General features: G+C 37.0%; 1 protein-coding gene across 4 annotated transcripts in view; it reads left to right on the forward strand.

Annotated features, from left to right (window-relative positions):
• The first annotated feature begins 14,032 nt into the window (after positions 1-14,032).
• Positions 14,033-16,760, forward strand: part of LOC134820040 (F-box and leucine-rich repeat protein 13-like) — a 53,621-nt gene continuing 50,893 nt past the window's right edge. Inside the window, exons 1-6 of one of the 4 annotated variants that reach the window (XM_063830223.1) lie at positions 14,033-14,144; positions 14,292-14,492; positions 14,622-14,657; positions 15,368-15,456; positions 15,589-15,743; positions 15,973-15,984. In XM_063830223.1, coding sequence (XP_063686293.1) covers positions 14,070-14,144; positions 14,292-14,492; positions 14,622-14,657; positions 15,368-15,456; positions 15,589-15,743; positions 15,973-15,984 — 568 coding nt within the window. In that variant the 5' untranslated portion in view covers positions 14,033-14,069. The remainder of the gene's footprint in view (positions 14,145-14,291; positions 14,493-14,621; positions 14,658-15,367; positions 15,457-15,588; positions 15,744-15,972; positions 15,985-16,760) is intronic. The other 3 variants (XM_063830224.1, XM_063830225.1, XM_063830226.1) reach the window with 3 other exon arrangements.

A 16,760-nucleotide genomic window follows, 5' to 3' on the forward strand; every position in this document is an offset into this window, starting at 1 on the left:
TACTGAAACGGATATTTATATTCAGTACACTTCTCTCGACCCTGTGGAGCCCAAAATGGTTAAAAATTTGCCAACTTTTAAATTCTTTCTGGGTTGAGATAAAGTGACTTCTGTGATTTACATCTTGACTCCTGTATCTATATTTTCACCGTTGATGCAGACTCTTTAGTCGAGAACAGCCTATCTCAACCATGTGGAGCAAAAAGAGGTCTTCCTTTTGATCAATCGAGACAACTTTTAAGTGCTTCATGGGATATTATTTTTATTCATTCTAGAGAAAATATGTTATAATATTGGTGGTCAATAAACTTACTTCACGGGAACTATTCAGTGCTCAACCTGTGTGGAGCAGAGATGATTTCTGTTGTATTAGATTTTCGAAGCTCACTACTTCATTCTACAGCCGCGTGCAAGAGAGATCTTCATCAAATGTTAGGCAGTTGAGGAATCCCGTACATGACATGTCATTTCTAGCTCTGCTCCACTCTGGCTGAACAGTTCTGGAACATCAATCATGGCCCAATCATGGTAAGAAAAGTATTTAAAGTATATCAGTAAACTTTAAATTGCATTACGTACAAATTGGCTACAGATCGACCATCATGGAGACTCTTTTTACCGTAGAAAAGCCTGTTGCTCCTCACGGTTGAGCATATTGTCTTTTTCTACGGTGGCATATTTCTCTTTAAAGGACACAGTACTACATACATCAACAGCTTCTTAAGTATTGATGATATCATTCCTCCTTTATCCTAATATAACAACACTGATCCTTACAAATAGTTGTGTTATCAATCTATCATTCCATTCTGCTCCTCTCTGGTTGAGCCTATTAAATACAATTTTTCAATCTGTTCTGCTAGTAATTTATTGTAAAAGCTAAAATACTCATTCTAATTTCTCATCCAAGTCATATCAGCCGATGAGGAGTCATGTTATGCAGTAAAAGTCCTCTGCTCCACATGGTTGAGCATTACTAGGTTTATCAGCAGTTCCAAAGAATAGAGTCAGGGGGTCTGAACATAATCACAAGAAAAAATGATATTTTTATGGCCTGATTAGATGTATTTATCGTTTTTAATCACACTCACTTTCAAAACTCAGTTTCTTCCCAATCAGTATTCCCAACTAAGGTATAATAGTTTCGTGCTCCGCATCGGTTGAGCAAGGTGTACCATTATTGATAATGTTATCTGGTGCGTATTCCTTTAAACTAAGATTTTGTGAAAAGACGGAGATTCTACTGTAATGTTTACCCCTGGTTGAGACGAAAAATATGAGGATATTTCGACTGCTCCACACTGGCTGAGGTCCATTTTATGATTTGGCAGTGAAAATATTTTGCGATTAACGTCCAGGATCTATTTGTTAAATGGCGATCAAAATAGTTAAAAAGCATAGATTTTATTGGGGTGCTCCACACTTTTTTGCTCCACATCGAAAACCAGGTCACAACTTTTGCTCCACATGAGATAGAAACTTCATTCCAAAGAATTCAGAAAATTCGGAATCTTCAGATGAAAATGATATCAGAAAGGATTAAATTGCTCCTTATCAACCTGCTCAAAAATTTAAATCAAAAAGTAAGCAAAATGGGCAAAGCAAAATTGACAATGACCAAATGGAAGATGATAGAGCATCCGGACTTCTACATCATGACATCACAATATTTTACTCAACACTTGACTTATCTTGGGAGACTGTTGTGAATTTAAAGGAAGGCTGTTTAAATGAACAAACTTTTAAAAAAAATGTTCATTCAATTTTGATAAAATATAAGCACTTAAAAACTTTTGACTGTAACAGCAATGCAAATTTCGGAATTTGGCCATCAGTTAAGAAAATTAGTATACTTAATAAACTGAACCTCTCGATACCGTGCCTCTCTATACTGGGTACCTCAATAGGTGATTGAGTATGCACAATACATGCATATCAGGCCCTTACTGGGTATGTGAGACGCTTGACAGGTTATCTTAGAGACTATAGATACTGGTGATTGGGATCTTGTGAACCTCGAGCTCTCTGTACATCAGGTTTTTTCTATGCCATAAACTTTCCGTTTCCCTCGAGAAGCCTGGTATATAGAGGTTTCGCTGTAGTATTCTAAGGTTAAATTCGTAATAGATATTGACAATTTCAGATGAAAAATAGAAAGAATGTTCAAAGTTATTTCCAACTGAGTGAAATCAATGAAACAAGAAATTGTTCAACAAAATAAGAAATTTAATTAAAGGACTGAAAACTGTTCTGGGAGTATGCCCATTTACGGTCATGAGATTTTTCCTCAACGGGTTGATCACAATTAAATTTGATATTTAAAAAATCCGGTAAGGTTGGTTCTAGATATGTTGGGGCTATTTGGTGCAGGTATATAATGCCTTTTAAAAGTTCATACACAGGCCCTTGATTTTTGGTTGACTGTTTTCAAATTACAAAAAATGATCAGGGTGATTCATCCCTCAGCCAAAAGTGTGGAAAACCCTACCCAGCAATAAATGAAAGGGGAAAATATTCAGACAATATACACATAATATAGCAATGACCCTATATAAAAATTCTGTAAAAATGGTACAAATTTAAAAATTGGGGTAAAAAAAAACCCTTTGTAATAATATATATAAAATCCACTAAATCACATCACAACAAAAAGCAGTTTAGACCCCCATCCAACAAGCACTTCATGACCTTTTAGGGTTTAAGAGTGTTGATCAGGTTAAGGTCCAAACCACTTATTGCCCCAGCAATAAATACTAAATAGGGACATGCAACATGTGGCAAGGCTGACGTAGTTTGATCACAAATCGCACTGTATAACTCAATTCATCTCAATGCATCAAAACATCTCATCGACCCATGTTCGGCAAAATGTAGCTGGCGGACAGCCCCATGGAAATTGAAAATTGAAAAAGCCGTATTGTTAAACACGGCTTTATTAGAGCTCAGCATTGTAAACTCAACTGGCTAAAATATACCTGGCTTCTATTGAGTTGAACCCCAACCTTGAAATTTGATATTGGTACAAGATAATGCAGACTGAAACTACTCAGATCATATTAAAAAGGTACCGGTAGATAACAAGTTATATGATTCCTGCATCATTACACCACCTAACCCCAAAATGAAATTACACATCTTACTTTAACTTTATCCCGTCACCCATGGACTTATCAATTAACGGCTGGTGGTGGTGTCATCGTTTGTCGTACTCAAAATCTGAGTGGTGTGACAGAAATTTCACTGAATTCTGATTATGAAGTGATATTCATTTGCCCGTTATTCCCACTAATGCACTTACTGACTGACAAGCTTATCTATGAATACCATGCTTGAATTTAGGTAAACAACATACAACTCATTCCCAGTTACGCTGAGCGCAACCGCCGAATGACACAGTAATATGGGCACGCGCATAGCATTGCGCGCCGATGCTGTGCGCGTTGTCGGCCGAAACTTGGGAAGTTCCCGCTCTAATATTCAGACGACAGTGATGACTCATTAAGAGCACTAATTTCGACCACTTTCCCGGTCGAGCCATACCAAATCAAACTAATTGACCCACGTGTATAGCCAATGTCCTGGCAGTGCTGAGCCGATGTAAAACTCTTCTGTAAACTCTTTTGTCTCTTGTAACTTGTTTATATTTTATATTTAAGTTATACTGTGTACTGTGTACAATAATTATAGCGTATATATAGTGTGTAGTGTGTAGTGGTTATTTTGTTGTGACGTGTCACTTTATATTTTGCTACCAACGTCAGCCTTGACTTACCATTTATTGTAATTGGTACAGCATATATCAAAACTAAAACACTGTTTTCGATCTGACGGGTGATGGGCTCTCTCTGATGGGACACGGTTCTAGGGGGTACCCGGGGTACGAGTTAACGAATAGTGTTCGTGTCCTTCCACAACCCCCTCTCATTGTGTTTTTGACGGAGGAGAAGCCTAGTTCATCCGTCTGCATCGCTTAATCGAGTTGAAAATTTAGCCAATAACAAACTAAATTACATGTTATACTGATAGCAGGTGTAGAGTTTATAACATACAAATTCTAAATTTTTGACGGCTGACGATGGTAAGTACTAAGTCTCTATGTTTAATTCGGGACTTTTATAGTCTTAAGTCCTGGAGCTCAAAATGTCTCGTGCTGCGGGCCGTATAAACGGCGCACACCACCGCCCCGCCTTACTGCTTACATTACTTCATGGTTGCAGGGCGGAGCTGGTGCCGTTTGTCTCGGCCTCGAGTGGCGAGTGCTTGCCCATCGAATACACAATTGAAACACTAATTATTTATTGGAATTCTACAGTTTCCAAAACGAAGTACGAGGATATATTAACTTTGAGCTTTTTCTTGGCGACTGCTTCATCGATGGGCGAGTAGGTATTTGTTGTTTAGCAGTGTTGAATATTGGAGCAATTATACAATGCAATGTATATCTCCATCATAATATAGGCTAGTGTAAACATATATAATCAATAATACAAACAAATGGTATTAGTAACTCGCTAGATTATAGATGTTATTTAAACACATATGTTTACGTCAATTATTACTAAAATTAATATTTTTTTGCTTTAATATAATTACATGTCACATAATGGATTAGTTGAATGAAACGTGTGCTACAAATGTCTACGCCTCACGCAAAACTGCGTACCGCTTAGTACTATCATGCTTGAGCGGTACTGCGGTTGACAGTGGCGCGCACTCAATTTAATCACAAATAACGAGCGCGCGGTTTTTTGGAATCTCTCCATTATTATATTAATTAGGTGTGTTCACGGCCTGTACTGCGTGAACGACAGAAATATCTTTTAAATTATTTTGCTTCTGAAATTTTGGATCTAGAAACTAAGAAGTGTGACATGTAATTGTAAAATATGTATTGACATGTATTATAAGATAACAATTAAATAGATCATGTGCGCGGCGCCTACAGCTGACCTACGAATTTCTGAACAATTTTAAATTGTGGCTGTGTGCGCGGCGTACTGTATATGTGTTTGAAATTGAAATTTGAATTTATTTATAAATATAACATTATGTATTGATTGTTTTGTGGTAAATAAAAATTTTTCTTTCCTAAAAATTTTTCTTTCCTAAAACGTTTCGCGGTTGCGAATGCCGGCCCATCGAGGAAAATCTTTTTACTTTGTATTTTAACCATTATAAAGTGTGATTAGTCGGATATAGTACTGAGTTCAAACAGTCCCCGAAACGAAAAAGCAAACATTTGATTTTTGTTTCGGCGACTGAATCTTTGATGGGCCGGCAAATATTTTTTGTCGAGTAGTGTTGAATACTCATATTAACATGATGATTGATTTAATTTAGGAATTGTATATAAATATCTTTGATCAAGTTTAATTGTTAATGAGAATGCACCCCAGCACTGGGCGCGCGCGGCGGCTTTGATGTTAGCGGCTACAAGCTTGTAGCTAGGCAGCTGCAGAAAAAATGCCGCGCGCGTTCAGCGTAGGGCTTTTCGTTTTTGATTTTACAAATGACAAAGCAACTTTTAATGAATATTAATGGAATTATCGGATATTTATAATTCAATATGTATTGATTCTTCTGTGGAAAATAAAAATTGTATTTTACTTTTTGAAACAAATTAAAAACCAACACACGAACTCTATATACACGAAATTATATAAAATATGATGCATTATATAAAATATGATGCATTATTGCAACTTTATTCAGCTCTGCATCACAAGAATAAAAAAGAAATAGAACTTTGTTCAAATTCAGGTCAGGGGGTTGACTTTTATGATAGCGCTCGAATTTGTCACAATGTTTATTTTAAATTGTCATTACCAAATATAAATACTAACAGTCGCACAAGCCTGAGTCCGAAATATATTCATGTTGATCGTTTTGTAATAAGTACGTGATATCTGTATTATATTATAGTTGTGGACACAACAAGAAAATTGAGAATAATCTTGTGCGAGGGTAGGGACCCAGATGTCGTTTCTAACCCAAATAAACTTTAAGGAGGCTTCTCATCAGTAGCCGCACCTCCTCACTCGGTTTCTGAACTGGAATTCTATGGGCTTCCAGACGGCCAGACCGAGTATTACCATCCCATCCTTCTAGAGTTCATCACAAGTAGCACCCACCTTGAAGATCTTTGACACCCAGTAGGCAGTGCGCCATCGACCGTAAGACGCGCGCGCTGACCATTGAATGGTTTTTTAGCTCTTATTTCGGCCAGCACATTATTTTGGAAACAATCAAAAAGTTATAATACTTCCCATATAACAATTTTGTTGAAATTTGGTCAGCGTACGTAAACACTTATGTTTTACTGAACCTAAATTAGTTTGAGCAATTTCGATGGTCAGAATTTGAGTTATCAACGAATTTATACCTATTTTGTCATTTTTAGACCTCTTAATCAAGGCCAATTTCTCCCAACTAAATTAGGTTAGGTAGTTAAGTATGATTGGAAGGTTCTGACAAATTTTCAGCATGATTCATGTTCAGGAACCGAAGATATGACAGAATAATACGACAAAAATCAACGAATTTCGTCAAATTACGCGACTTTTACACCTAATTTTGCTCCAAAAGCCGCGCACCATCAAATATGGCACCTAGGCGAAACTCACTGATCATTCCAAAAAGCTATAATAAATTTGGTACTGTGAAAATTCTCACAGTCTCTAGAAAACGATGGTACAAAAATTTTGAAAATCCGAGCAAGTTTATTTTTATCGTGCACCGCCTACACCCAGACACACCCCATTGGCGAACAAACTTTGGATATAATCTTACATGCTCCCGAAGGAATCCCTGGTTTATGGTCTTTCTCATCGTCACCAGCACTTTCAGCAAAAAACTGCTGCTAACTGCTGCTCACTGTTGCTCACTGCTGCTCACTGCTGCTCACTGCTACTAACTGCTACTAACTGCTACTCACTGCTGCTCACTGCTGCTCAGTGCTGCTCAGTGCTGATCACTGCTGCTGTCGCGCGCGCGCCCATATCAGCAGTGAGCAGCAGTGATCAGCAGTGAGCAGCAGTGAGCAGCAGTTTCTTTGCACTTAGCCCCTCCTGTAGGGCGTAACCAATTTTGCAAATGCAAGAGTTGAAACTTTGCCATTTTTAAACAGGGTTGTCACATGTTTAAAAAAACAGAGATATTCTATAACAAGCCATATGCCCTTTTCCACGCGCGGCGGCTTCCGGCCTGGTCTCTTAGCTTTATTCTTTTCTAAAAAAAGGATAAACGGTTAACAACGTGTAGCAAAAATATTTTGTGCAGTATATACTGTAATTTAAAAACTTTACCATTAACTAATTTGCACATAAATTATAAAATATTTATAATATATAAACACGATTCAAATGTATCATTTTATGAAAATCAAATAATTGAACTGAGCTATTTTTACTTAATTACCTAATATTATATTTTGATTTATAGCTCTGGATCTGAGCGCGCAGAACCACAAACCAGTCTGTATATATCAATATATGTGTGGTAATGTAGAGGAGAAGTAACAACTCGTTTTAATCCATAGAAAGGCTATAAAAGGAATATGAATGAGTTAGTAAACAATGTCTAATAACCATATACATATTAATCAATTCAGAATATAATATCAAATATATCAATAAATATAACAACATTCCCTTCTGAAACATGTGCTGCGCGTTCCCTGACGCGCGCGCGCAAAAACTACTTGCAAGTGCTGGCAAAATTACTTTCCATACTTGCGCGCACAAAATGTAGACCCTTTTATAAAAGCGGCAGAGTTCACGTTAAAAGACTCGCCAAAATAGTTTTACTGCCAGGAAAATCCTGCTTCACAAATACGCATCATAATAACTCTTTCTCAATATGAATTATACTGTCATAAAAAACGATTAAACATGTGATAAAATTATTATAACATTCAATTTGAACAACACTGTAAATTTAACTGTAACTGTGAATTTAACTGTAATGAATAAAAACTGAGTATAAAAACTGTGGTGAATTACAAAATATTAAGATTTCTTAAAATTACTCTCTCTGTTCCTCACTCTCTCCGATCGCCTCAACGGAACATTTACCGGGTTGGAAACGCTATCAGGATTAGTAGTTGATCCCTCGATGTTCTCTGGTGAAAAGTTGTCCCTTTGTCCCAGTTCTGTTGGGGCTTCATGTGAAGTTCTGTCCGTGGTTCCCAGTCCTTTTCTTAGCATGTAATTGTCGAGTTTCTTTTCTTTCTCAACATCCAGATTTCTGTCCCTAAGAATCTCCTTCTCTTCGTCATTTATAGGCTGTTTTTCCAGGTTGATTACTGGAACAATTCTCTTCTTTATATGATCGACGTGTTTTTTCACGACCCGATTTTTGTACGATATATCATACAATGGAGCATTCGGGTATTCTTTAGAGATTGTTGCGGGGTACCACACTTTGTTGTCGTTGATTTGAACCCATACTGGCTCAGCTTCTTCGAACTTCTTCTCTGATGACTTCCCTTCCAGGATCTTTTCCTCGCGTTCTGTGTGAAGACCCTCCATAATCTGTCTGTCAGACGGTCTCAGCTGGTGTAATCTACTTCGTAGTGTTCGGTTGAATAACCGCACGGCTGGAGCTATCCCGGTTACAGTATTAGGAGTGTTTCTATAATTGATAAGAAACTTGGCGTTGTTCAAATCCAGGTCTTTGCAGGTCTCGTATGTCTTTTTCATTGAACTTTTCCATGTACCAACTAATCGTTCAACACAACCATTTGATTTTGGGCTGTATGTTGGTGAGTAAATGTGTTTAATCCCGTTACTTTGAGCGAAAAGTTTGAACTCATAACTTGTATACTGTGGTCCGTTGTCACTTACCAAAGTGAAAGGTAGACCAAATCGACTGAAAATGTCTCTCAAAACACGAATAGTGTCTGCTGATTTGGTCTGGTCCATTTTGATGATTTCGGGCCACTTGGTAAAACTGTCAAACAACAACAACCAATGTTTGTCCTGAAATTGAGCAAAATCCACATGGATCCTCTGCCACGGTTGGGTAGGTCGAATCCACGGATGATCTTTAGTCTTTGGTAGACTTCTTGCAAACTTGTTGCAAGCTTCACAGGTTTCGGCCACTTGATCGATATCCCGATCAATTCCAGGCCAGAACACAAAGCTTCTAGCAACATTCTTCATTCCTGCCACGCCTATGTGGCTCGAATGTATCAGCTTTAGTACCGCAGTCCTGAATGAAAGCGGAATAATAACCCTGTTACCCCAGGTTAAACAATCTAATTCAAGTGTCAAATAATCTTTTCTTTCCCACAAAGCGGAAATTTCAGGGTTCATATTCTCGGGTTTAAATTTAGGCCACCCATCTAGAACCCACATAGATACCTTATTCAGTATAGGATCCTTTTTGGTCTCTCGAGCGATTAGCCGTGCGTCTATGAACGAATCGTCCATATTCATCGCAAATACCTTGGCTTCCTCGTCTGACTCATTTTCCTCGATACCTGATCGGGGCAATCGAGATAACATATCACAATTAGCGTGAAGTTTGGTGTTCCTATACCGTATCGTATAATTGTAATTCATTAATATCAGAGCATAACGACTTAATCTATTCGAACTCATCTCTGATATACCCTTATTTTGATTGAATATGTGTGTTAAAGGCATATGGTCAGTAACTAACTCAAATTCACGCCCATACAAATAGTAATGGAAGCGCCTAACTGCCCATACGATTGCTAACGCCTCCTTATCAATCTGTGAGTACTTCACTTCACTCTTTGATAATTTTCGGGAAGCAAACTCAATTGGCTTTTCGGAGCCATTGGCCATTACATGAGAAATAACTGCTCCCAAACCCAATTTACTAGCATCCGTTTCTACCTTAACAGGCAGCTTGGGGTTATAGCATGCTAAGTTATATGATCCGATGCTAATAACTCTTTTAACTTACCAAACGCAGACTGTTCTTCATCCGTCCATCTCCACGTCACTTCACTGCTGCGTAGTCTATCCAACGGAGCTGAGATTGTTGCTAAATCTGGTAAGTAACGTCTATAATATGAAACTGCTCCTAGGAAAGAAGTAAGCTCTTTCACATCGCTGGGTTTCGGGGTGTTGATCAAATCTTCCACCTTGCTTCTTACTGGCGACATTCCGTCTTTGGTAATTTTGTGTCCCAAGTAAATTACCTCCTCTACCATTAGCTTGGTCTTCTCAGGTCTGATTTTCAATCCGTGCAGCTCGATTCGTCTAAACACACTGTTCAAGTTAACTAAATGATCGTCATCATTAGTTCCTGTCACTAGTATATCGTCGACTCTACAGCAAACCATCGGAATATCCACAAGTATTTGATCTATTGCCTCTTGAAAGTAGGCTCCACTGTTGTTCAATCCGTAAGGAATCCTGGTCCATGCCTTTTGTCCCAGGTGAGTGTTTAACGTGGTTAAACTTATGTCCTCCTCAGCAATCATTAAGTTATTAAAAGCTTGCCGGATATCAATTTTGGAAAACTTTTGTCCCCCAGCAACTTTTGAGAAACATTCTTCGATCGTGGGAAGCAGGTACTGTTTAAAATCCATGGCCTTGTTTAGAGTTCTGGTATAATCCCCACATACTCTAACAGAGTCTCCTTTAGGAACTTGTACCACAGGGGTTCCCCAGGGGCTGTCTTTTACATCAACCAACACTCCCTGATCTGTCAATCGCTTGTACTCTATTTCCAACTTGTCTTTAACAGCGAATGGGACTCTGCGGGTCGGTTCAGATATTGGTCGTACATCACCCCGTAACTTTAATCTGATCTTGACTCCCTTAAGAAGTCCCAATCCGTCTTCTAAAGCTGGACTTTTCAACAGTTCTTCAACAGATCTCAGACGCATATCCCCGCCCGAGTCATTGAGTTTCACTACATTCACACAACTACTATCTAGATCCTGAAATGAAGTTACACATTCGACTGGTTTACAGTTTAACCCGGACAAAAGCCTGTCCATCCAGTCATTTCCAAAGAATTCGCTTATCCATGATCGTCCTAAAAGCGATGGAAATTCACTATCTACAATGTATAACTCTAAATCTGATCTATTAACACCCTTAAGATTAACATTCACCAGAGCCTTGCCTAAAACATCTATCTTCTGTCCGTTCTAGCCACATTTAATCTAGTGCCACACTTTCGAACAGTAAATCTAACTCCGGCTTGCTCTAATGCAACTTTACTACACACTGACACGCTCGCACCACTGTCTATTTCCATTACAAATTTCTTATTATTAACCTCAATATTAATTAACGGTTTATCAGAAATCTTGTTAACATCAGCAGAAAGTTTAAAAAGGGCATTTACATCAGCAAAACTAGCGTCAAAATCAGTATTAAAATTAATGTTTAATATATCAAATTGATCACTGTTATCAATGCTGTACAACTCACCATCCTTATCCTCCAATACTACAGAATTTAATGTCCTCTTGAACTGAGTAGTGTTTCGACTGTAGTGACCGTTGTTGTTGTTGTAGGACCGCTTGGGATGTGGTTTATTGAATCTGCGTGGCTCCGGGCAATTCGGTTTCATGTGTCCAAACTTGTTACAGTTATAACACCGAACTCTACACGTATCACCTCTGTGTCCTCTCTTTCCACATTTCTCGCAGTTAATGTCCTTACTTGCTGAATTATTGTTAGACTTGCTGTAGCGCACAGCGTTGATGCTCTGATTAAAGTTCGATCCTAAGGTTTGAGCCTCTCTTCTTGACCTCTCTACTGCAACTGTTCTCTCGTAAGCTCGTTCTAATGTGAGTTCGTCTATTTTCTCACTTAGCAGTGCTTCACGTGCTTCCACGCTTGAGATACCGCACACAAACTGATCCCTTATTCTCTCATTCAGTTGGGCCTGCTCAAACATACACTTGATTGCCTGCTCTCTCAGTTTAGTGACAAACTGTCCTGTGTCCTCTCCACTTCTTTGCTTCAACATATAAAACATATGTCGCTCAGAAAGTATCGTAGGTTTCGGTGCCATGTGAGCTTTGAGAACTTCCTCGATGGATTTTAAGCTTTCTCCCAGGAGTTCTTTTGGTGCTAAAAGATTCTTAATCCTCGTGAACATTTCCGTATCCATCGAATTCATGAGATGTATCACCACCTTCTTTCTCATGGTCTCTGTAGCAGTTGTTTCTGCATCAGATGGTTCGCCTGGGTTCGCGAATGTTGGCATTGTCAGATCCTGCTCCATTAAATGGTATCTGAACTTCTCAAACCAGTTTGAGATGTCTGCATTCGAAGTTAGTAAGTCTTTATAAGTCCTCGTCGCCATTGTGGTAATGTAGAGGAGAAGTAACAACTCGTTTTAATCCATAGAAAGGCTATAAAAGGAATATGAATGAGTTAGTAAACAATGTCTAATAACCATATACATATTAATCAATTCAGAATATAATATCAAATATATCAATAAATATAACAATATGCATATTATGTATTGTGAGCCCGCCGCGTGGCAATTGCATTGTAACACAATTCAAATTTTACATTCCGAAAAATTGTTTACCACAGCAAAAATAAAACATACAGGGTGGCAAAATTAACCTTAAACGAGTATAATAAAAATGTTTAACAATTTTTATTGTAAAACAATTTTTATTGTAAAACATTTTTATTGTAAAACATGTACATATTGTGATATAATATAATATAAATCGCAATAATACATTTACATATATATAAGAAAAGAAAGACAAAATTTGTTTAAGAAAGACAAAATATATATTGTATATGTTAAGTTATATTATTACGTTGTTAATCTTAGTTTCAAGTTTGATTAAAATATAATCAATAGTGTATATAAATATTAATTTTACTAACTTCGATAGTTTTTGTTATTTTAATTACAATTTTTAAAAACATCGTGATTCTCAAAATAAAATTAGCAAAAATAGCACTGTTTTAATTATTTGTAAAGTTTTTTAGCGTTTGCCGGCCATGTATTTATAACAGACAATGGGTAAATATTGTCATTGTTTGGGCTATGAGGATCAAAAATGTTCTGCCACATCTTCAATCGAACAAAAAAGCCTGAGGTCCCCATGTACAGCTCTTCCTTCAGAGAGCTGCCGAATCGATTTAAGACTGAAAAATACTTACTGTCAACCGCTGCAGCTTATGTTATGGGAAGGTTGCAGGTTTAAGCCCTATCATGTGTCCAAAATTCCTGGGGGAGTTGAACCAGTCGAATAATCAGGAAACTCGAGGGTATAATGAGGAGGGGCCCTGCCAAAAGATCTTGTAGTTCACATACATTGAAGTGTACTGTAATTCATAAGCTATTAATGGATGAAAATCAGAATACCTCTCCTGATATGAAGTGTGAAGACTATTGTTATGTCTGTGAGAGTCTTCTGTGAAGGGGACCAGTATGAGCAAGTCGTTGTCAAAGCAAATCAGGGAGAGTCAGCAGAAATGAAGGATTTTTTGTTTATATAATTGATTTGTATACAGCACACCGGTGGTCATGGTGCTGAGTAATGGCGTTCAAAGATAATATAACTTAATATGTTAAATGTTAATTAATTTTAACTGCTGGAGGTTTTAATTAAGCAATAATTAGCGTTCCAGTGCAATTTTTCAGGTTTTGTGTAAACTGTATGTGCAATGAGATTGGTTTGATCATGATAATCACTTTGCTGGGAACTTATTAATTCAAAGTACCAAACATCAGATCTCCTTTTCTAACCGTGATTTAGTACATACTGAACAAATTTTCAATTTTCGCTGGATAATTGGTGTTACAACTACAATGAACCAATGTAATTTGCATTTTACTCTAACAAGTATGATTACATAACAGAAATGATTTTTGATTATAATATTGTGGCTCAATGTTATTGCCTGGTAAGTCCTCTAATCATGTGGGTGTATTGATGTCCCCTGATTGTTATCATTGGTCACATGACAAGACATTTCCAGGTCATCTCAGTCCTTATTTTGTAACATTGTATCCTGTATAACATTGATGATTATAATTGAAAGTTTTCAATTAAAAATGTCGTAGATATGGACATGTAGATGTAAATCACCCTCTCTAAAATGGCGACATTCAATGACATTCAACCTCAACTGAAGGCTTATTTGCTAAAGCACAGACTCCCGGACCTGTTTGAGGTTTCATTCATGCATAATCTTGTTAGCTAATAATTCAATGAATGAATTTTTGTTTAACTGAACTCAAGATTTTTGTGATGTTTGAGATATTTCATAATTGTTACTTGGTAGTTTGACTTCTTAGATCTGAATATTTAAACCTTTCAGTGTATATTCACAGCCCTAGCTGCCAGCAAACCAACAGATCCAAATAAGTTCATACTTGACAAGCTCAAAGAATATCAGGAGGGAAAGCATTTTGATCTGTCATGGGACTCATTCGTCTCTCGCAAGGATCTACCTCCTAAACGAGTTTTCAAACGAACTTTTATAGAAAACTTTTTCACCTTGGAAGATCTTGCTGAACTGGTAAGAATGAAATAATTCAAACTTTAGAATTACAGAAGCTTTTATAGTTAAGTGGATTGAATGGACTATTGAATAACACATTATGCTTGCCATCATTGTTTTTCTAACATTTAGCAACTAACAATTTAGGAGACCTATTTAAGTACAGAAGATTATAACAATCTGGTGAGCTAGTTATGTGCTTGCATACAGGATATATGATATAACAACTGATTGGGACCTTTTTGTTATCGGCATTGGGAAAAAAGAGGAGTTTTGGAATGTAAAAACTCCATTAAGAATGATTCATTAAGCCCTTTATAAAATTGGTTTGAAAAAGATGCATTAATTTTATACTATGCTTTAATTTCGCATGTTAAATTCATCAAAAACAGCATGTTGATTAAAAGATAAGTTTAAAATTGTTAAAAATACGACGCACTGATGTGAATACTTTAGCAAGGCGTATCCCATTATAGATACCTTGGTAAGCATGCTTTTTAATTAGTATAAATTACTCACGAGTTTCTCAAAGAGAGTGTTCAACAGACAAGCAGGAGCATTGAAACAATTGAAACAATCGTTATCGGTGGGGAGACGACGATTGGTTTCGTTTTATAAATATCATAAATCGATTTGTTGACCACCGATTTCGATCGTTCCGATTGCTATTTACTTATTTAGACTATAAAATCATGATTTTCAAGAAACAGTGCAGCAGGGAGGTGATGCATTGATTTGGTTTTGATGAAGTAGTTTCTACTTTCTGTCACTCTTATTTTAACATTAACCTTTACGTGCCAGAAATTGTTTACCTCGTCTTGTCTTACTATATCAGCTATACCTATTTAAATCCCACCAAACAACGTATCAATAACTCAGGAATAACTTTTCAGAGGTACTATTTTTATTTTCAACCAAGTGAAGAACAGAAACGACTGGCAGCTCAAGCATACAATGACTCTTTAATAAAGAAACATTTCAAGTATGGCATTATATCAAGTTTAGTTTAGTGATGTTATGTAGTTTATATATAGATTCGAATAGATGATATTTGCGGCTAACTTGCATTTTGCATTTTATCAAGTATACATTTTCAATGAGAAATTGTTTTCAGAGCATGGCTGGGATTCTACAACAGAAAGAAGGAGAAATGCCGCAAGGCAGAGGAGGAATGGCAGAGGTCAGTGCAGTTTCACAAACATAAACTAACGGTCCGGACTTTTCAAGAGTGGTATGCCTGGAAATGTGAACGGTATAGGAGTCAGCAAGGTGAGACTGCGGTATCTATCTGATATACCGTCACTTTATGTTGTTGAAATTTCACTGAAAATATATTTGATTTATATCAAAGTTAGCTTTGAATTAAGTCTCATCGATTGATTCACTGTGGAATGTTAATGTACTAACTAGTGACAATATGATCACAAATCCTGGCACACTACGATTGAGAAATCTCAAAGTGATCAGTGATTACTGTTAACAACAAGTCTGATTTCAGAGGCGGCCCCCAGTAAGTAAACCTTTTTGGTGAGAATACGTGTCGTAATGCTGGCTGCTGTCTTATTATTATAATTAGTAATCCATTAAACTATTAGCAATCCATTAAAAAGCATTTACACTCACTATTTTTGTAATTATCACCGTCTTTCTACCATGCTAATCAGCACTTTCTTTATACGTTGTATCTTATTTGTTACTTGCTCTTCGTGAAGCAACATGTTCAATGTACGTAATTGTGATTACGTTTTTCGTTATTTGATTGAGGAATAAGGCGATCGCCCACTCCTTCATTTCGCATATAGCTTCTTCGTTCGTATATATTGGAAAGTGACATTGAATCTGCTTCTCTTATTTGTTATACTTGCACTGTTATAGAGAAAGGCACTTTCGTTGAATCCCTTAGTTCAAAGTTTCGAAAATACTTGAAAAACAGCCAAAGTATGCAGAGAAAGGACAAAAATCACACATTTTATTTTCTGAACTTTTGCTGCTTAAAACTTATGAACTGCACTCACGTGTCACATTCAATATGGATCAACTCCCCACTTGTATTGATAAAATATACAAACAATACGAGCTCCTTCCAACAAGCCCGCTCCTTTGTTATGCGAATTTTGTTGACTGTTTCAAAATGTTGGCTTACAATTACATCGAATAAAGTTAGCGAGTTCCCACTATAATACCCTCCCTAGCAACCAAACAATGAAATGTTAATGATCAATGTATCATCCACCTCCCCCACATTTTATATAATAAGAGCAAGTTCTTGCTATTGATTTAAATGTC

This window comes from Bolinopsis microptera, chromosome 8 (genome assembly GCF_026151205.1).
Source record: "Bolinopsis microptera isolate Bmic1 chromosome 8, MBARI_Bmic_1.0, whole genome shotgun sequence".
Lineage (NCBI taxonomy): Eukaryota > Metazoa > Ctenophora > Tentaculata > Lobata > Bolinopsidae > Bolinopsis > Bolinopsis microptera.